Consider the following 20,409-nt stretch of genomic DNA (forward strand, 5'->3'; position numbering starts at 1 on the left):
TAATTATTCTTTGTTTTTATTCTTAACGACAAAATTATCGCATCGTTTTTATCATTAATAGCCGTATAATTATTTATTTATTATTATTTTATATTGAAAACTTATTTTTATAATAAACGACCATATTATTTATCATTTCTTTTACCTGAAGTGGCCATAATTTATACAAAATATCATATATCCTAAATCAGCAAGTAATTTATTTATGCTGTATTAATTATACTGGTGAACAAATGTTTTGTTTATTATACCAATACGTGATCTTGCCTGATTTATATGTGGAACTTCAAATCTGGTGTTTATTTTATTCCTAAAGCTACAGATTTTTTTAGTCTTTCAAAACATGCAAGTTTAAAAACGTTATATAACAGGGGATCGCGTAAATGTTGCATGAAAATTTAGGGGAGTAAGGGCATGCACCAGAATTAAAATTGCATGCGAATTCGTGACCGAAAACGTCGTCATGAGCGGCTAAGTGCGCTTACCTGTTCAGAGGAACACAAAGAGACAGTTCATAATAGGAAAGCCCCGTTGATGGTGCAAGTTTATAATTCCAAACAAGGATACCAATTCAGTTTTAATCCTGATGATGTGCCCTAATTTCCCTAGAGGCTTGTTACAACATTTATGCCACCTCCTGTTATATATAACGCTTTAAATTTGCACATTTCTGCAAAAATAGACTAAAAATGTCATTCAAAAAACCTGTAGCTTGGAGATTGCAGAATTGAAATCAGTGACGTAAAAATATCAAAGATCCGTTAAATATCATGCAACAGAAAAAAAATTATAGGAGTGTGTTAGAGATATATTATAATTACCATTCATCAAATAGTCACAATAGTTATAATCTTATAACTCTATAAAATTACTTGCAGCGTCCAGAAGAACTAGTAGGTCATTTTATTTTCTAAAAGTATGAATAATCTCATTGACTGGAACCAATCAAATATAAATTTACTTGTTGGTAGTCACTGTGTTAATATTCTGGAGATTAATAAAAACTTTTTATTAAAACTTTATAATCTTACTATAACATACTATAATGCAATTGGGAGTTTAAAACAGCACAAGTAGAAACAGTAACTCATTTTTGTTAAGTTTTCTATGCTTAAGAAGCTATGCTTGCTAAGTTTATGCTATGCTTTCTAAGCTATGCTTTTTTATGCTATGCTTTCTAAGTTTAAGAACAAAGTCGAGCACAACAATAAAAGAAAAAAATCACTTTAATTACTTTTTATCATCAAATAATCTTCTAAATCTAATTCAAATTAGTTTGATTGAGTGATTATTTACATCACCCCCCATAGAATTTCGAAGGTGAGACTGGATGCTATTTCGAAGATGAGCTTGCATAATTCGAAATTGTATTTTTCTTTATATTTCCAGAACCTATATTTGACAGTCACTGTTCATTGCGTATCTCCCAGTTTCCCATGTTCGCAGTAGTTTTCTTTTTTCTTCTTTTTTGTTCTTATGACTGAAGAAAAAGTGCATTATTACTTTTTTGTTTATTTAGAGTTATCAATCGATATATTTTATCAATTATATTGTAAATCTGCAATGAAGACAAAGGAAAATTTCAAAAAATTCTGCTGTTTTTACTTTAATTAAAACTTTTCAATCGATTTACTTAAAATTTTAAATTTAAGCATTTACAATTCACAAAAAAGTAAGATAAATAACTGATATTTTAGGGAACTCTTCCCACCGCATCAGGGGCCCATTAGGCCAGACTAAACCATGGGCTGGGGCCCCAATGATTAGCGGCCCCTTAAAAAAATTTTTGAAAATAAGTTTAAAAAAACTAAGAAAAATGGTGATTTTTTAAAAAAATAACAATTTGAAATATACATTAATAAAATACGATAATTTGTTTAGTCCTAATTTAACAAAATAAAGTAAAATTTAATTTATTATTATTTATTTTTATTTTAAATATGCTTTCTTAAATGAAAAGATATATAAATACTTTTATATTTGAATAAATAAAAAATATACGAGAAAAAAATTTAATCTAAGGGCCCCAGAAATTTGAGTGGCCTAGGGACCCGCGTACGCGTAATCCACCCCTGCACCGCCTTTCGTGGCTCACGCTTACTATTATTTTAACACTTCTTTTTTGATCCTTTCTCTCCTTCTCTCAATCTCATTTGATATTCCAAGCTTAATTTCTTTAATGTTTCACTTTAAATGTAGTATAGAAAAAAATGAGATTAGTTTTCAGCCAAGTTGCTTTTTTTTTATAAGGCTCTTAATTACCAGATAGTATGCTGGTATACACACGAGAATTTTTAGATTTAGTTTTTTTCCCACCAGAATTTGTAGATTTAATACAATAAAATAACGATTAGTTACGATACACGTGCGTGATTATCCATAAAACTCATTAGAGTCTGAAGGTATGAAACACTGGTCTCAGAATCGAACAAAAAATATGGGTTAATATGACTGTACCGCCTCGAACAAATATGCATGTTTTACTGCGAAATTTCGGCTTATTTGAATTCCTATTTATTCGGCGAAATAAGGCTTATTTGAAATTCCTATGGCAAATTGTACCCGCTGGTTCACAAATGCTGTTTTCCGACTTTAGAATAGCGTTCGGAGGAGGATTACGAGCTCCAGTTGCCTTCTCCATATGACATACAGATTTAAGGTCTGGAGACCTGTCAGATTAGTTTATTCGGTGAATATTTTGATTTTCCAGAAAATTGTCATCCATATGAGCCGTAGGTAGCAATGCGTTGTCGTTCTTCGAAACGAAATCAGCTGTCACCTTACCAATGAGAATATAACCCAGGTTCCGTTCTCATTGGTTACTAGGTTATTCTCATTGGTCACCTTACCAATGAGAATATAGCCTAATTCAACCTAGGTTAATGAGAATATACTTTAAGCCAGTCAGAGTACTAGCACACAAGAACATGGAGGACTCTATGACAGATCAACGAGAAGTTTTACCAAGCCATCAGACTTCCGTTGTCATAATACTCTGTTTCTTAGTTATTTGAAAACATATAGACTCATAGTGGACATATAGTGATAAAAATAATTTATACCTTCATATGCTGAGAACCAGGCATACATTACCTGCTTTTAAATAATCGCTTAATTGATTCTTACGAAGGTTAGGTTTGGATGATTTGAGTGGCTTCTTGTTGAATAGCGGTACATCATTTGAGAGATGCATTTTAACTGGTTTGAACTACAGTGACAAAATTTTGAAATTATGTTCTACTATTTCTTGTTATGTTCTTGGAATTTGTCTAGGTTCTTGTAGTCTTACAATTGTCTCACAAGAGTGCGGTGGTTCTAGATTTCATTTTAATGTATGGCAAAGTACATCATCATATGGTTCATCTATAATATTCACTGTATGAATTTGCCAGCATGATCTACAGTCCTAAACTCTATAAATTATGTCTTAGAGGCTCTCGGTTGGGTAATTAGAACTAGTAATTTCTCTTAAAGCCACATATATAGGTTCAGATAGCGGTGAGAACAATTACCGCTGGAACAATATTTTATAAAATATGCCCAATAGGTGTTTTATGATCGTCGTTGAGCAGCCGACCCGATTTTGAGTTTACGACTACTATTGTTCAACTCCGTGGCATGGTAATTTTTAACTTAATCCTGAAAACAAGGAAATTCTTGGATCAAGTATTGAGAGAATCTTGGATCAAGTATTACCTCCGTGGAGGACTTTTTGTTAAAACTAACTCTCATTTTGCCTCACATGGGGAGAAAAACCACGAAAAAGTCCCACGGTTGACTAACGGCAAAGAAAATCTAACCTATGATCCTTCTACAACTAAGTATATTTAACTTCAGCCCAGTGGTCGGTGCGAGCCGAGTGCGGAATTCCAATAAACCAGCCATCGCTGGGAATCAAACCCGATTCACTTCATTGGAAGGCAATCGCTCTATCCCTTGAGCCACAACAGCTCTGTCCAGTAAGTTTTGGACATAATCGTCCATCTCTGAAAATTCTTTTTATTTTTGAGTACTGCATACATTAGAAGCTAATCTTGTTGCTCGCTATTCCTGGCCAACGACATCGTCTCTTGGATTGTTTGGGACTTGACCTTTGGGAACAATATTTTACCATTTAATGCTATATTTCATATATTCGTTATAAGAATAGTACTTTTATTGAGCGAAGGTAAGATTTTGTCTGATTTCACAAGTAGATTAATTGTTAGAACTAACATATATATTTATTTTATAAAGTACGTTCATCAAACCATTAAGATTGCGTATTAATAGTTAAAATTTCATTATTCGAAAAATTTTATATTTTATTTATTCTGTTCACCGTAATATTAACCCACACAGCATAAAATGTTTTCATACAAAATATTTAAGAATTCTGTGATCAAACCCTAATGAAAAGCACAAGTGAGCTAGCATATACAAAGTACAAATGATAAAAAAAAAATATTTCGAAAGATTTTTAAAGAATTAAACTGCTGTTTTTCCAATACTGCATTCTGACTTATTGGAGAGAGTTCTATTTAAATTATTATTTTCTAATCATTTTGAAATTACGAAAATTTCAACAGAGCGGCAAAGGCATAGTAAGGCAAACATTAATTTTGTTTTTGCCTGCAAATTATATAGTGGTTCACAGGTTCGCGTTAATTATTTTTTTTAAAAAATAGAACTGTGTGAAACAATGTAATCAATAATACAGTACGTAAAGTTAAAGGCAGGAGTATATATATGANCTTTTATATATACACACACACACACTGAAGGCGGTCGATGTATAACGCTGACTATTTCGTGCACATGGATCACATGACGTAAGTCTCGAAATTCTTAAGCCATAACCACCTTGGCTGACAAGTGACTATTACGGAGGTGCTTTTTCTTACGCGATAAGTCAAGAACACAACAACTTACATCGAACAAACCATGATTTAGCACTAAATACCTATAATTCTGCTTCTAAATATAGATTCATGAATATTAGCACTTCAATTAACCACCATTATTAAAAATCGTGTGAAAAATACCTGTTTATTTACTATCAGTAGATGTTTTGAAGGAGCTTGATACAAAGTTATCCATAAATATTTTTATTTGAACTAAACTTTCACACCAGAACTGCAATAAATAGGCTAGTACGGGTGGCAGTCTGTGATTCATCCTTAGTAATGATCCGAAAAATGATTAAAATGCATATTAAGACACAAGCGTTCATGATTTATATGATCTACTAAATGCTAATTCATTTATGTAGGTTATTAAATGTTTCGAGAAGTAATAAGAACTTTCACATAAGATTTATTTGAAAACGAGCACTAAACGTAATTTCTTAAGTTCTTTGAACGATTCCTAAAAGAATGCCAATTGTCACATGTTTTAAGGTATTGAACACTAAAAATTCCTAATATTTCTTAGAAATGCTATGTATACAGGGACACGTGTTTTGATAAATTTTGCTGAAATCGGAATAGGTAGTTCATTTTACTACCCTAAACGGTTGAGATGCATATTACATAAAAAAAATAAGAAAAGTCTGTAAAATGCACGGATATTGCAAAGTTTTGCCTATGCATATGCAACTTTTAACGAATGCATAGATGACGCAACTTTTTTTTTTAAAAAATTAGCTTCAGCATTTTAAAAACTAAAAATTTCTAATATTCTGGCGAAATATTTGAATCCTTAATGAGCTAAGTTTGATGGGAATTATTTCATTGGAGTCTTAAGAAATTTTGAACTGTCTATATTGATGCTAAATAGCTCAATAACTTTTTAATTTTCTAAGAACAACAAAATGAAATTTAATCTTTCAAAAAAGCACTACATATTTTACTAAAAGCTGACGTCGGCAACTTTTCCAAATCAGAATATGTAGTGTGCAAAACAAAAAAAGGACCATTCTGAATAACTCCGAATCTAATGATTTTCACTTACTAAAACTCAATCTTAATGGTTCGAATAGGGGTTCAAATATTCTAACTGCTTAAAGCAGACACAAAAACATTTTTTTTAAATAAACGTACCTTTTCGTTTTCGTCGAATTTGAAATTATGACTCTTATTGGTTCCAATAGTTTGATCAGGAGAGCAACTCCAATTATGAAATCCTTCATGTGAATTTTACTTCTTGCGTATTTCGCAACATCTTGGGAATTTTTAAAGCTAATCGAGAAAATTTTTCTCATAAATATAAAATTCATTTTTAAAACGAAATTTCCATGCAAAAAAATAATATTTAATAATTTATATTTTTCTAATTTTAAATAATGAAAGCCGTAAAAATTTGTAAGGTGTACAAATTTTTACATTATTTTAAGGAATGCAATTTTGCATATCAAAAAACGAAATTCAAACGCAATCAATTGAATAATTCCTAAGAATTGAATTTTAAACGTATAAGTTCTTTAAAAATTCAATTTCTCAAGAACTATACAATCGAATTCATCGAATTTTGTGTTTTGGTATATAAAATTATATTCCTTGAAATAAAAATTTATAAACCTAATGTATAACTTATTATAACTTATTATAACTTAATTATAACTTTTTCATTTATCAATAAATAAAATAATGAAAATTATTTCGCGATTATTAAAAGTTACATGGTGACATAGATGAACGCATTTCATAATTCTGTGCAAATTTGCTCTAAAAAGTGTTTTGATTCTAAAAATTTTTTGATTCACTCTTAAATATTCCCATAATGTTGCGAATTACGAGAAAATTAAAGTTCACATTAAGCGAACTAAACTTGGGACCACTCTCTTGATCCTATTGGGATCATAAATCCAAATTGCAGCTACCTCCTATATTTTGAGGGTCACAATTCCAAATTTATCGAAAAAGAAAGGTGCGGTTTATTTTTTTTTTAAAAAGAGAACGTTTTTATGCCTCGTTTCGAAACTGAAAATATTATCTGCTTTAATTCATGTTGGAATACGCAGATAATAAAATTAACATTTAGGGATCCGAATTTTTGACCTTTCTCCTAACCAAACTATTGGGACCATGTTTTTCAAACTGCGGCTATCCCCTATAATTTGAGGGTCAGAAATCCAAATCCGTCAAAGAAAAGGTACGTTTGCTCAGAGAAGAAGTGTTTTTTGAGTCTGAATTTGTAGTTTAAAATATAATCTGCACATATTAATTGACATATTTAAGGTCACCCCTTCGAACTACGAGTATTAAGATTGAGTCCCAAAACGTATAGATCTGATAATTAGATCAAAAGCTATTCATGTTTGCTCTTTTTGTGCACTGTACTTTCTAAACATTGCTCCAATACTTTCCCCAGTGTTTTTTTCATAAGCTGGATACCAGATGAAATTCCGCATAGGGTGTTTAGCTAAATATAGCAGCCAGGCTTTTTACGGCAACCAAACAGTGCTGCATGGGCAAGAGACTAAAAGATAAAAATATATCGTTAAGTAATACGCAAACAATAATTCTAATACTATTAGTGTATTTTTTAACTTTTTCTATTCCATAATTTTTCGTACTGCAATTTAAATTAGTTTTTCTTTACTAAAGAAGGAAGTCGTTTTTTTATGTAAGTTATTTAAAACTAACAAAAAAAAAAGCAAAATCAGTAATTATTAGAATTTTTATTTCTTTTATTTCTTAATTTTTAAAATTTTTTAATTTCCTACAGGAATAAATTTCTAAGAGCCAGTATAAATTTTAGGAGGCAGATTTTTGAGTTAAAAAAGCATGTTAAATTTTACTGATACGATATTTTGATGCTATATTTCAGGCTTATCGTATTCGCAATTCGTAGAGCTCAGTCTGAAGATGTGTAAATAGCATGTGTTAAGAATTTGATGCTGGGCATTTATTTAATTTTATAAAAACCACCAATAATTGTGCTCAATTTTTTAAAATTGTTTTTTTAATATTTATAAAAGTTTTCAGTGAACTGTTCAAGCATAGACCATAAACTATGCATGGATTTTAAATCAAAATATAACTTTTTTAAAAATATAATAAGTGGTCTTCATATAAAGGTTGAGCTATATACGAAGCTGTATATTAATGGACTTAATGTTAGTGGACTCAAAATTAAACTTATCGTTAAACAAAGGCATTTCGCTTTTGTTATTGAATTTAGAAAAAAATTACACTTCATTAAAAATTGCCGAAAAATTATTGTCACCAGAAGATACTGTTCATATGCAATGGCCTGCGTACATCCCAAACCTAAATCCCGTAGAGAATGCTTTGGATGTCTTTGGTAGACACTAGACACAAAGAAAGCGCCCTCCCCGAACCTTGCAAAATCTATTAACCGCCTTGAAAAAGGAGTGGTACAGTAACACCCAAGGACTTCTCGTTAGTTAAGTGAACATCTTGGATAACAGATGCAAAACGTGCATTAGACACTAATACACGTTTTGCATCTGTCATCCAAGTATCTGTATCTATTATCCTAGGTTATTTTGCATTTGTTATCCGAGATAATCACATTGATTAATTCTGGAATAAAGACCAATTATTCGTGGCTGTTTGAAAATCATCCAAAGAGCATCTTTTTTATTTTCTTATTTTTCGATATGGCGATATCTGTACTATCTTGCATGGCAATAATTGCACATTGTCTTTATTAAATATGCACTTAGTGCACATGTTTTATTAGCAATTGCCAAGCAGTGCAGTTACATTTAATGTATTACAATGCATGCTTTTAACTTATCGAATAAAAACTAAATGTGTTTTAATATTAATTGCTGAGACGCAGGCTAAAATAAACAATTCACAGAAATAATTTCCCAGATTTTTTTCCCCAACATTTTTAAAGGACAAAATAAAGCGCGTCGCGAAATAAAATTCAAACAAAATGATACCTTACCTTAATTGCAAATTGGAAAGTCTTTATGTATAGAAAAAGATGCACTATGAAAATGGCTGTCTGAACATATCTTTTAAACAACTTTTTTAATGACAATTTCCTTTTAACAGAGTTAGGACTTCAAAATGCAAAAATTTCAATTTCAAAATAAAATGCAGCTTTGTTGACTTTTCTTTTTGAAATTAGGAATCTGTAGAATTTTAATTACCATCATGTTTTTTGGAAAAATAATCCGTATCCATTAACTTTATTATTGAATCCATAAAAAATTGATGAATTTAATTTTTGCATTAAATTTTTGCCTTTTTCTCAACTTGCTGAAAAAAATCAACAAAGATTTAAAATTTTTAAATTGTCATTTAATATGTGCTGTATTTCATCATGTTCACAACAAGTACTTATATAATTATGCTATATGAAATATATTAATGCAGCGATTTATATAAAGATAAATATAATAGATAATTTATATAAAGATTTATACCTGGCCAAATTACTTTAATACTTAGGAAACCAACGGGAAAAAAATTGAACAATTTTACATTAAAATTTTTTGTAAATTTCAATTAAATAATTGATGATTTTTGAAATTTTTTTTTGATTTAAACAAATTTTTAAATCAACAAACCCTTATAAACATTAAACCTTTTTATATATAAGAAGTAGCATTTATTTTTATACTCAATATGACCGCTTTCAAGCAGGCTCTCTGATGCTTTAGTAATTTTGTTTCATTCTAGTACCAAATTTTCCCCTCAGCAACTTATAGTGCTCGTATGCTTTGGTTGATCATGCACGCCAATTTTCATTACATTCCGTACTCTTGAGGCTCTAAGCACTTCACGTCATTTTAGGCGCACCCTGCAATTTAGATTTAACCCTAGAAAGAGTGAAGGGGCCAATGTGGCCATTATTTAGTCTATGTAGATTATTTAAACCTTCGAAGTCTTAAAATATAATAATTTAATTAAAACCTATTGACTTGATTCGTGTAAATCTATGATATTCGATTTGGCAAATGGAAATTTATTCGATTTGGCAAATGGAAATTTTTGACTGAACGGAACACAGACTTTTCAATTATGCATTAGTTTCTAAGATAATAGAATATTCTTTTCCTTACAAATAACATAAATATATAAAAATACTCTTACTTTTCTTATAACACTTGGGGACCTTAAGTCTACCTTATACATAAACGTACCTGAGGTTACGGGATATCTACTCAAGGTATTTTTTGATAAATCGCTGCGTTAATATATTTCAAATAGCAATAGTAATTTATAAGTACTTGGTGTGTACATGGTGAATTACATCACATATTAAATGGCAATTTAAAACTTTTTAATCTTTGCTGATTTTTTTCAGCAAGTTGAGAAAAAGGCAAAAATTTAATGCAAAAATTTAATTTTTTAATTTTTTTTTGGGTTCAATAATAAAGTTAATGAATACGGGTTGTTTTTGCCAAAAACAGGATGGTAATTAAAATTCTACCGATTCCTAATTTAAAAAATAAGTCTTCAAAGCTACATTTTATTGTGAAATTGAAATTTTTGCATTCAGCAATTCAAAAAATAACTTACAGAAAGTCAGAAGTACTCAATACTTTCTGTAAGCTATTTTTTGAATTGCAATGCAACAATAAAAGAGAAAGATAAAAAAAGAGGGGTTAAATTGGTTCCATCCGTCTTTCTAGTATTAATGGGATTTGGACACATTTCTGTAAACCTTTGTGTGTGCAACAATGAAAAATATCTGAGTGAGGCTCCTTCATAAATGTCATTTTAGTCTTATAATCACTCACGTTTTACTATCATAATTCCATACGTCAAAACGTATGATTGCATTTTTAGTTCTATTTTGCAATCAAATTTTTCTTTGCAGGCTCAACCTATTGCACCTGAACTCGTTGCGAAACTTCTTGGCAACCGAGTGGCAGTGAGCCCAATTGTCACAGTCGAACCCAGAAGACGAAAATTCCACAAGCCTATAACGTTAACCATCCCCGTACCTCAAGCAGCTACTAAAGGCATGATTAACCAATACAGCGGAGATGCGCCTACGCTGAGGTTGTTGTGTAGTATAACAGGTAGTACCAAGTCAGGTTTGTCTCGCTTTCTATCTTCTTTTTCCCTTTTTCTCTTTTTTCTCCCTTCTAAACCCCCGGCCGATGAAGACAGTTGTGCCAAAAGGATTTCTACAAAGTTTTGGTATGATTTCACAATATTCTTACTTGTACAATCTTGTTTGGCATTAGCATCAATTAACCTGCCAACTATTAACAACCTTAATCTTATTTTATTTGGCATGACAAACACAAAACCTCAATGTAATTTTTTTTTCTCATCTAAACAATTAGTTTCCATGCATATTGAGAATAGTTAAGTTCACACATGAATAAAATTACCAGCCAAAAGATAACTTTTAGTCGTTAAGCTTTATACTGAATATAATTACAATAAAGATTTAGTATATTTCTTGAAGAAATATTGTATAGAATAGCCCCAATTAAATAGACATTAAATAGTAAGAGTTAATATAAATTTCTAAAATCAATTTTGTTGCCGCTCAAATTTCCATTGAAACTAGATAAGTTTGCAAGTGAATAAAAATGCCAGCTATAAAATAACTCTCACTTCATAATCCCGATAGTGATTAAGACAATAATAATTAAGATTTTATGTATTTCTTGAAGGGAAAAAATATGAAATAGCTACATTTAGATATTAATTAAAATTAATGTTAAAAAAGCTAATAAGTTGATAAACTTGGCCAAGGAAATTAAACTATTTTATTTAGGTAAAATTGAAATGAATTTGTTAATTAATTTACTTAATTTTTACAAAAGGCATCTTAAAAGAGAAATTGTTTTTATCGACAATATTTAGTTTGATTCACATGTGTAACATCTTACTTTTGCTTCAAAATTTACAAATTATAAAACATTTCGATTCATTATACCTCAGATTATACACTGAAATGTCATAGCAGGTTAATGATAATTAACCTTTAGCTTACGGCTGATACAACATGTGGACCACATGTGATGGTGCAAATGATACACCGTAAACAAAGGGTTATTGAGTTGGGTCTACGGCTCCTGAAACACATACCTTGATACGTTATTGATAAAGAAAAAAAAAGTGCGGAAAAAAACTAAATAAAATTTTTCTTAGGATGTAAAATTTTAAGAGAAAATTGGAGGTTTAGTACAAAGTAAATTCATAACAAAGTTTTTAAAGTAAATTATCTTATACTGTCTTAAAATTTTTTAAGTTTAATACTTGACTGGGGCACGTCAAGAAATCAACTCTAAGAGTTAAGCTTTATTAAAATGAATCTACATTAAGTTGGCAGGTTATTTTTGTCTTTTCTTCAGTTGTTTATTTTCTATGTATTTTACTTTTCTTATACTTTGCAACAATTTCTAATTTTTTAGTGATTATTCATTTATATGATTGATGATTACTTATGTTATTAGTAATTAGTTGTACAAGTGAAATTACATAATTTGCATTGTTTATACAATTTTGTCATATCAGGATAGAACCAAAGGACCTATAGAACGAAAAGTATATAGTAGGTTAAGGCATAAATACGGGCATTAAACCTAATCTGCTCTAAGGAATAATATTTACGTGTTTGAGAATTTACATTCGTTATTTTAAGGGTATAAATATTTGTAACATTATTTTCGCGTATTTAAATGATACAATGTTCTCTTTAAACTTTTAACAAGCAAAATTCTTAAAATTTTCTTGTTATAAATTTAATATATTATATTTTCAGTTAGGTTTATTTGATCAAAAAAATTCGCTAGTACTGAAAATTTTACGAAAACCGTGCTACTAGAAATAACAATTGAGTCTTTTGTATGGTGCACAATTGTTTGTTTAGCACATTAAAATCAGTCACTATGGTTTCCTAGACTCATATGTTGCACTGATTTTCAGCCGTGCACCATTCTAGTCGCTTTAAATTTCTCTTCCTATATTAACCTAAAAATTACGATATTTGTTTTTAATTTATGATAAAAAAACTCAAGAGCAAAAAACAGGTGTAAATTCGGAAGTATACGGCAAATTTTTAATCTCAAGTTACCGACATTTCGAACCGAAACTGACATTATTTTTTTTTGCATCAGTTATATTGACTGTCGTCTGTGACTTTCTTTCCTCTTTTGTTTAAAGCTAAAGCAGCTATTTAAATATATGCCTGCACTTGCCACGTGAGTATATTTCTGGCTAACTGGGTTTAACAATGTTCTTTAACCCTTTTAGTTAATTTAGGCATAAAAGTGTGCTTTATTTAGTTGTGCTAATTTCTGCTGTGCTATATTTGTGGCTTATAAGTGAAAAATATTTTTTTAACCAGATCAGTGCATCTTAACTCGACGTATCGCAGTTTTTAAATGATTTAAATGTTCATCTTAGGGATATTTTAAGAAATAATTAAACTTATATTAAAACATATTTAAAATTGTACCTCATAAAGTGATAGCAGTTCGTAATTGCTTTATTTTTTTACGTTTATTTCTTTTGTGATTTTTACTTTTAATGTTTTAACTTTTATTTCAAATTTTGTTTTTAAATTAGTTTGTTTTTCAAATTGAGGTTTAAATCTTAAATTGCTTGTACTATTTGTAACGTGTGAGCTAATGCTTAAAATACCTTTTGTCACAACTCTTTTCAATTGTTGCTAAACTTTATCAGCTTTACACTGTCTGCTTGCTTTTTTTGCTATGCATTCAATTTATTATCTGCAACTCTTCAAATGTGTATGGTTCTTGTCTATTAGCAAATAAATTGTTTCATTTAAACTCCCAAATAATTTTTTTAAAAATTTAATGATTTTTTGTTGATTATTACAATTAGTAAAATTATACGGAACTAACTTTAATAATATTTTTGTGTTTAGTGTAAAGACAATTAAAATTAAGTAGGACAATAACAGGGAACTTATTTTTAATAATGTTTTTGAATTCAGTGTTACGATATATTAAATATATTTGTGGTCAGTGTTAGGACTAGTAAAATCATGTGGTACAGTACCATGGTGGAGCTAATTTTTTTATATTTTAGTGTCGAAGTAAAATTAAATTATTCGGGAAGTCAACAAGAGAAGATTAAACATTATTTTACTGCGTTTTTATAACTTCAGTGGGCTATATATTTTATAGACATTTTAACCATGTTCTTCAAAGTTTTTCGAACTGAAATTTTTTTTTGTTGCTCAATTTAGATATTAACTAAGTATATGAAAATGATTGAAAGTTCTATTTGTTTTTATTTACAAAATTGTCTTTCGACAAAAGCAAAGCTTTGAGATAGAAAAAAGTACATAGTTAATTTGTACTCATTGAAAATATTGACGATATACGAAACTAATTTTTAATTCATATAAATGAATTAAATTAGTTTCGGATGACAGCTGGCTAACTTTTTGTTTTTCATACTTAGAACTAATATGATAACAGCAAATTTAAACAATGATACGAACAATTAGTAATTAAAGTAGTATAATAGGAGAGAATACAAAGAGCACAATAGTAGTAATTATGTTTATAAATTTGAAGTCTTTTTAGATTAAGTATCAGTCTTATTTTTTCTATCTAAATTATAAGTAAAAATAAACAATGCATTTTGTAACATAATTTAGCTACTTATACAGGGTGGTTAAAATAAACGCACAGTACTCTGAGGCTCATAGCTCCTGTTCTACTGGACGGATCCGAATGAAATTTAAAATATACGTTATGTGGAACATGCGCTCAAGGTTTTTGCAATAAAAAAAAGGTTGAAATTTTTGCCGAAAATTTCGCCGAACTTTTGTCGAACTTTGAAACTTTTGTCGAAAATTTCAACTTTTTATTTATTTCAGAAACCTCGAGCGCATGTTCTACATAACGTATATTTTAAATTTCATTCGGATCCGTCCAGTAGAACCGGAGCTATGAGCCTCAGAGTACTGTGCGTTTAATTTTAACCACCCTGTACATATTATATTACATTTTTAGCTACTTATAGCTTACAATAATAAAATTTGAATTATTTTATTTTTTCAAATAAAAACAAATTTTCATACATGCTCATTAGAATAAAAATACAGTTTGATCCAAAATCACAGATCTTATTATGCGTATATATTTACAATTTTTATCGGAAATTGAGTCTGAAAATAAACGCATTTGGGTTCGTTAATCATTAATCAAACGCTGAAAGAAACGTTATCAACGAATCATTAAGAAAGAAGGCTAAATTATAACCATCACAACCAGTTTGATTGATTTAAAAGTGTTTCCAATAATCGAATTATCTCTTCACGGTTTCCTGTTTGATAAAATATAGTGATGTTTTTGATCCACCTGTCTCAATAGTGAATAGTTAAGTCTTGTTAATGTTTTTTTTTTAAATAATTTAAGGCCCTTCATTTGCATACTTTTTACTTTACTTTGATAAGACTTATAAAATATTATAAGTTTGGTTTTTAAAGATCTCCAAAAGAATATAAAAGCTACAATTTAGGCGCTTAAAATTTAAAGCGAAACTGTAATTTTTGTCTGTACTTACTACTTTGCTATAATGAATTGTCTTAGCTGGAGAACGGATCAACAGCATAAATATTTAAAATATATACACAAATTATATAATTTTTTTAAAAACATCTCCAATTTGGCGCTTTTTTCTTGAAAGCTAAAGTGTGTTTTTTGAAGCTCTTTCGCAAAAGTAGAAGTCACAGTTTATCACGTTTGAAGCAAAGTTATAATTTTAAACTATATATACCATCAGTGCATAATGAATTAGCTGATGCTTAGAATGGGCAAAAAACTTAAATAATTTGAACTATGTTATAGATCCTTAAAAAAAATCTCTACTCGGGTAGAATTTTCCAACGTAAATGAAAATTATTAAAATTAATGAATAATTCTCTATTTTAGCAAACTTTCATGAACCCAGACAATGGCAGCGTTTGAGTAAGTTTCCATAAAATTGAAAAATTAAATCACAATTGCTTTTTATTTCAATACAAGTGAGCCTATTTTTTATACGGGCTTTTTGATCGATTAAACTTGGCCTAACAGTCACGAATAATTGAACTATGAAAATAGCATATTATTTTTTCTATAAAAAATCGTAATTTAATATGACGACGGAGCCTTCGAAAAAAAAACACCCTTAAGGACGTTGTTTATGAAACACCTTGTACAAACCTACAATGCATTAAAAAGTTGAAAAGGAACATTTGATGCTTTTAAGTAATATACGGTCTCCCGCTGCGGTCTATACTTAGTTATGCGTTCGATTATTTATAAGTAATACTAAAATAAATGTATAAAAAATATTGTATTTAGGCTTTGATTTGTTTCAGGAGGCTCTTCCAAAGCACAGTGGGAAGATGTAACTGGCTCCACTCCGTTGACATTTGTTAACGATTGTGTATCCTTCACAACAACTGTATCGGCAAGGTAGATAAATATTAAACGTTGCATGACATTATTTTGAAGTGCTTTGTTAAAAATGTTAAAAATACACAAATCTGAGGATTTAAGAATGTATTGTGGTTCTCTGTTAGCTTAAAACATTGTCTTCCCAAGTCAAAATTTTTGATGGTTTTCCATTAGTGGATCAACATTATCTTGATGGTAACCATCAATGATTCCATCATCAACCATTATTTTTTTTGATGATAAGCATCGTAAGGAGCCATCACCTTTATGTAGGAATTCGGACTGATTTATGATGGTCCAACAAAAGAATAGCTGGCCAGGTGGCCGGGCTGTCAGCGTGCCTGACTGTGAAGCCAATGGTTGCGGGTTCGAGTCCCGCTTTGGGTCTGGGTGTTTCTCTCTGTGTGTTGTTCTCTGTTGTGTGAATGTGGCCCACCCTATAAACGGATATTTGTGGCAGTGTGGCGTGGGTAATGTTGCTCGCCTCTGGGACTTAGGTTCATAGGTGCCCACTGGGTAACGATAAATAGGCAACACTTCCGTCATCTTCCGAGATGAATAACGAATGTTAAGTGCCTGCCGTAGAAAAACAACAACATAAGAATAGCAACTTGTTTTGATGGTTTGTTAATATAGGAATTCGAACTAATTTATGATGGTCCAACATAAAAAGTACTGAAATTGTTTTGATGGTATAATCCTGAGAACCAACAAGAATTCCCATTAAACCATCATGGTTTAAACCATCATGGATTATTGGTCCATGATAGTCAAACTTCTCTTGATGGTTAACCATCATAGTATTAAAGTAGCATTTTCCATCCTTCCATGTAGAAGTTTGTTGGCATATCAAAAATCATGAACACTTAGAAGCAAAATGTGGGATGACGGTGACCATCAAATGATGTTGGACCACCAGGTATTGCACTGAAACCAAAATAAACCATCAAACATTTTTGATAGGAGCATCAAGAATTTTGACTTGGGTTGTAAATAATTCGTTTTATACCCGTGGTGATTGCGACAGGTGCTAAGACTGTTTTTTGAACAGTTTCCTGAGACAGCACGGAGAACAAAATTCTGGTAAAAATAACGTACTGCTTGGTAATGATCTTTTTGGTGGTAAAAACCATAATTCTGGTTAACAAAATTAAATATACGGTATTTAAACTCTTCATTTGGTAAATTTTCCCGCCATACGGTAACTACCTATTACCACACCATTAGCAAAAAATTCACAACTGATAAGGAAATTTATTTGAATAAATGGTTTTTATGCCATTATGCTCTATTGAGATTAAATTACCAAATTTTACATTTGCTTAATTTCATCACATTATATAACCATATTTTGTTAATTTTACCAAAATCATTATCAAAGCGCTTCTCTAAAAACTACGGAGATTTTTGGTAATCAATTAGAAGCAAAAACGAGGTAAATTTTAACATTCTGATAGTTTTGTCCATACTTTTTTTCTCGGTATATATTTACGTTCTTAAATCAGCGTTTGAAAAATTATCTAAAATGCTACTAATAACAGAAATGGCTCAAGAGGACTCAATTAATTCCCCATAATAACTTGTTTATTCGTGTATTGCTTTTAGTTTTCTTTTAAAAGTGTTGCCATAAAATATAACAAGTGGTAGAACAGTCATCTGCTAGTCCCATTGCCATTTGAACATAAACTCATTAGTTTTTTAGAATAGGATATTTTGATAACGACTATGCAGTTTCTCCATTTTTACAAAAATATCCATTTTTTAAAGCAATGTATTCTACATTAATATTGCTAATAGATGTAACTTATGTGTTCCTGTTATTTTAGTATATGAAATATAGTAGTATAATAACTTTTTATACATTTTAATACTTTGCAATCGACACTTCTCTCTTCAATTAAACGTATTAAATTCAGTTCACCTTTAGAAAGAATTTAAATCTTTTTCATTAAACAATTTTATGAATTTTATTTCATTATTGTATTTACTGTGTGCAGACACTGAGCAATAACTTTATCATGACTATCTCACAATTTTATACCAATGAGATATTGTGATGCATATAAAACAAATTTTGTTGACATGCTTAGAGAGCGTTATTGACAGGCTATGAAAAACATAGCACTTACACATCGTTGATGACCTAGTACATCCTATATTGTGATGAATTTATCCCAATGTCGAGGCATGCTTTCAATAGCATAATGAGCCATGCCAATCCGCTGGTAAAGGAATAAAGAATTTGTTTGAGAACGTAATAAATGCGTCACTTCAATCTGATTGAGATACGGGGATTGTGGTCAACACAATGAACACTTGTTAAATACAACAATAAAGATCCTTCTGAGATCTTGATCCAAAATTATACGGTCTCATACTATTGGAAAATTCTATTCGTATGCCATGAATACGAACTATCGACATCTCGAACGAGTCCGTTCCAAAATTTAGGCTATATTAGCTGAAGTGTGTGTGAAGGAAATTAAGAGCACGGTCATAATAAAGAAAAGCTTTCAGGGAATTACTGTGCATATGTTTTGTGTTCCCTTTTTGTGTCAAGAAAAATTATAAACTAAAATGTTGATATATATTAATTATTTTTCTTCTTTCTAAGGTTCTGGCTGATGGATTGTCGACAAGTAAATGAAGTCACTCGATACGCTACTGAATTATATCAAGAAGCAGTTTATGTGCCTTTCATGTCCAAATTTGTGATTTTTGCCAAAAGATATGAACCCTACGAAGCTCAGTTGCGTGTGTTTTGCATGACAGACGATAAAGAAGACAAGACACTAGAGTGCCAAGAGCATTTCACTGAAGTAGCAAAGAGTAGAGATGTTGAGGTCAGTAGCCTCAGTCACTGATTACATCTAATGAAATAGTTACACACTTAATCATGTCAGGGTTACGATCTTACTAATTTGCTTGAAACAATGTAATTTTTTAGATCATTTCAATTTTTGCGACGTTTAATTTTTTGTCCCTGAAAAAATTTTATATTCTCCTTTGTTAAAAATTTTGAGGCATGTTGAACTATTGTAACCTTCAAATTTACTGCAATCCTTATATAACGTCGAGTTAAACCATGTTATCGAATTTCTAAAATTTAAATTATAATATGGTTTAACGTGAACAGAAACATGGTTCAATATAACACCTTATTAAGGTCGTACTCACCAAAGCTCCAAGTATGAGTTGCTGTAGTCCTGTCACGCAACGTGTGCGTTTAGGCTAATTTTAGTCTCTTTAATTATTTACTGTATTTTAATGTTCTACTAATTAATTTCCTTTTCAGAAAGCCTAGACAGACGTGCTTTAGTGGGTCTGTAAGGTTGTAAGATTCGGTATAAGATGCGCGAGACCTCACACATTGCTTCCGAATGGCGGTTGGTGGTTATAGTGTTCAGTGGGCTTGGATCCTTGGACAATCTGAAGTGCTTGGATTATTCTGTCACGTAGGCAGCAACGAACAGTTGCTAACCCACATTACTACTTACGATGAGCGAACACCCTATTAAGGTCGCTGTAAATTTGTTCAACATTATGGTTTAACGTTGAGCCAAATATTAGTGTAGGACAGGGAGTTGTGCTTTTGGTTGTCCTAAAATTAATTAAAAAATGGCTTTGTACTATTTTGTTATGTGTTTTAAATTCATAAGTTAAAACTAAAATTATAAGTTTAATCATAAGTTATTAAAATGTCTCATTAAATGATTTCCCACAAAATTTTTAGTTATTTTTTATAATTAATTTCCCTTCAATTAAAATCATTATTTTGTTTTATGCAGGTTTTAGAAGGAAAGCTCCAATATTTGGAGTTTGCTGGCAATTTAGCTCCAGTTACTAAATCAGGAGAGCAGCTGAAGTTAGATTTCCAAGCATTCCATGAGAATCGCTTACCTTTCACGATTAGAGTTAAAGATCCTCATATGGAGCCAATGGGTCGCATTGCTTTCATGAGGGAGCCTAAGACAGCTCGTGGCGACCCACCTCAAACTCCAATATGCAATTTGAATGTTGTTCTGCCAGAAGTGGCATCTGTAAGTACTGAATGTGATTAGTTATCTGGATTATTTAAATAGTATTTGTAGCTGGTGTGTTTTTATTTCTTACACATAAAG

At 30.5% G+C, this 20,409-nt stretch overlaps 1 protein-coding gene across 30 annotated transcripts in view; it reads left to right on the forward strand.

Annotated features, from left to right (window-relative positions):
- The window catches only part of LOC107453194 (ankyrin-2), a 213,262-nt gene that overhangs the window by 142,626 nt on the left and 50,227 nt on the right, over nucleotides 1–20,409 (forward strand). For 17 of the 30 annotated variants that reach the window (XM_071186318.1, XM_071186317.1, XM_071186322.1 and 14 more), the window contains 4 exons: nucleotides 10,726–10,945; nucleotides 16,210–16,306; nucleotides 18,903–19,131; nucleotides 20,077–20,328. In XM_071186318.1, the coding sequence (XP_071042419.1) occupies nucleotides 10,726–10,945; nucleotides 16,210–16,306; nucleotides 18,903–19,131; nucleotides 20,077–20,328 (798 nt within the window). The remainder of the gene's footprint in view (nucleotides 1–10,725; nucleotides 10,946–16,209; nucleotides 16,307–18,902; nucleotides 19,132–20,076; nucleotides 20,329–20,409) is intronic. The other 13 variants (XM_071186325.1, XM_071186338.1, XM_071186319.1 and 10 more) reach the window with 3 other exon arrangements.

Source organism: Parasteatoda tepidariorum, chromosome 10, assembly GCF_043381705.1.
Source record: "Parasteatoda tepidariorum isolate YZ-2023 chromosome 10, CAS_Ptep_4.0, whole genome shotgun sequence".
Classification (NCBI taxonomy): Eukaryota; Metazoa; Arthropoda; class Arachnida; order Araneae; family Theridiidae; genus Parasteatoda; species Parasteatoda tepidariorum.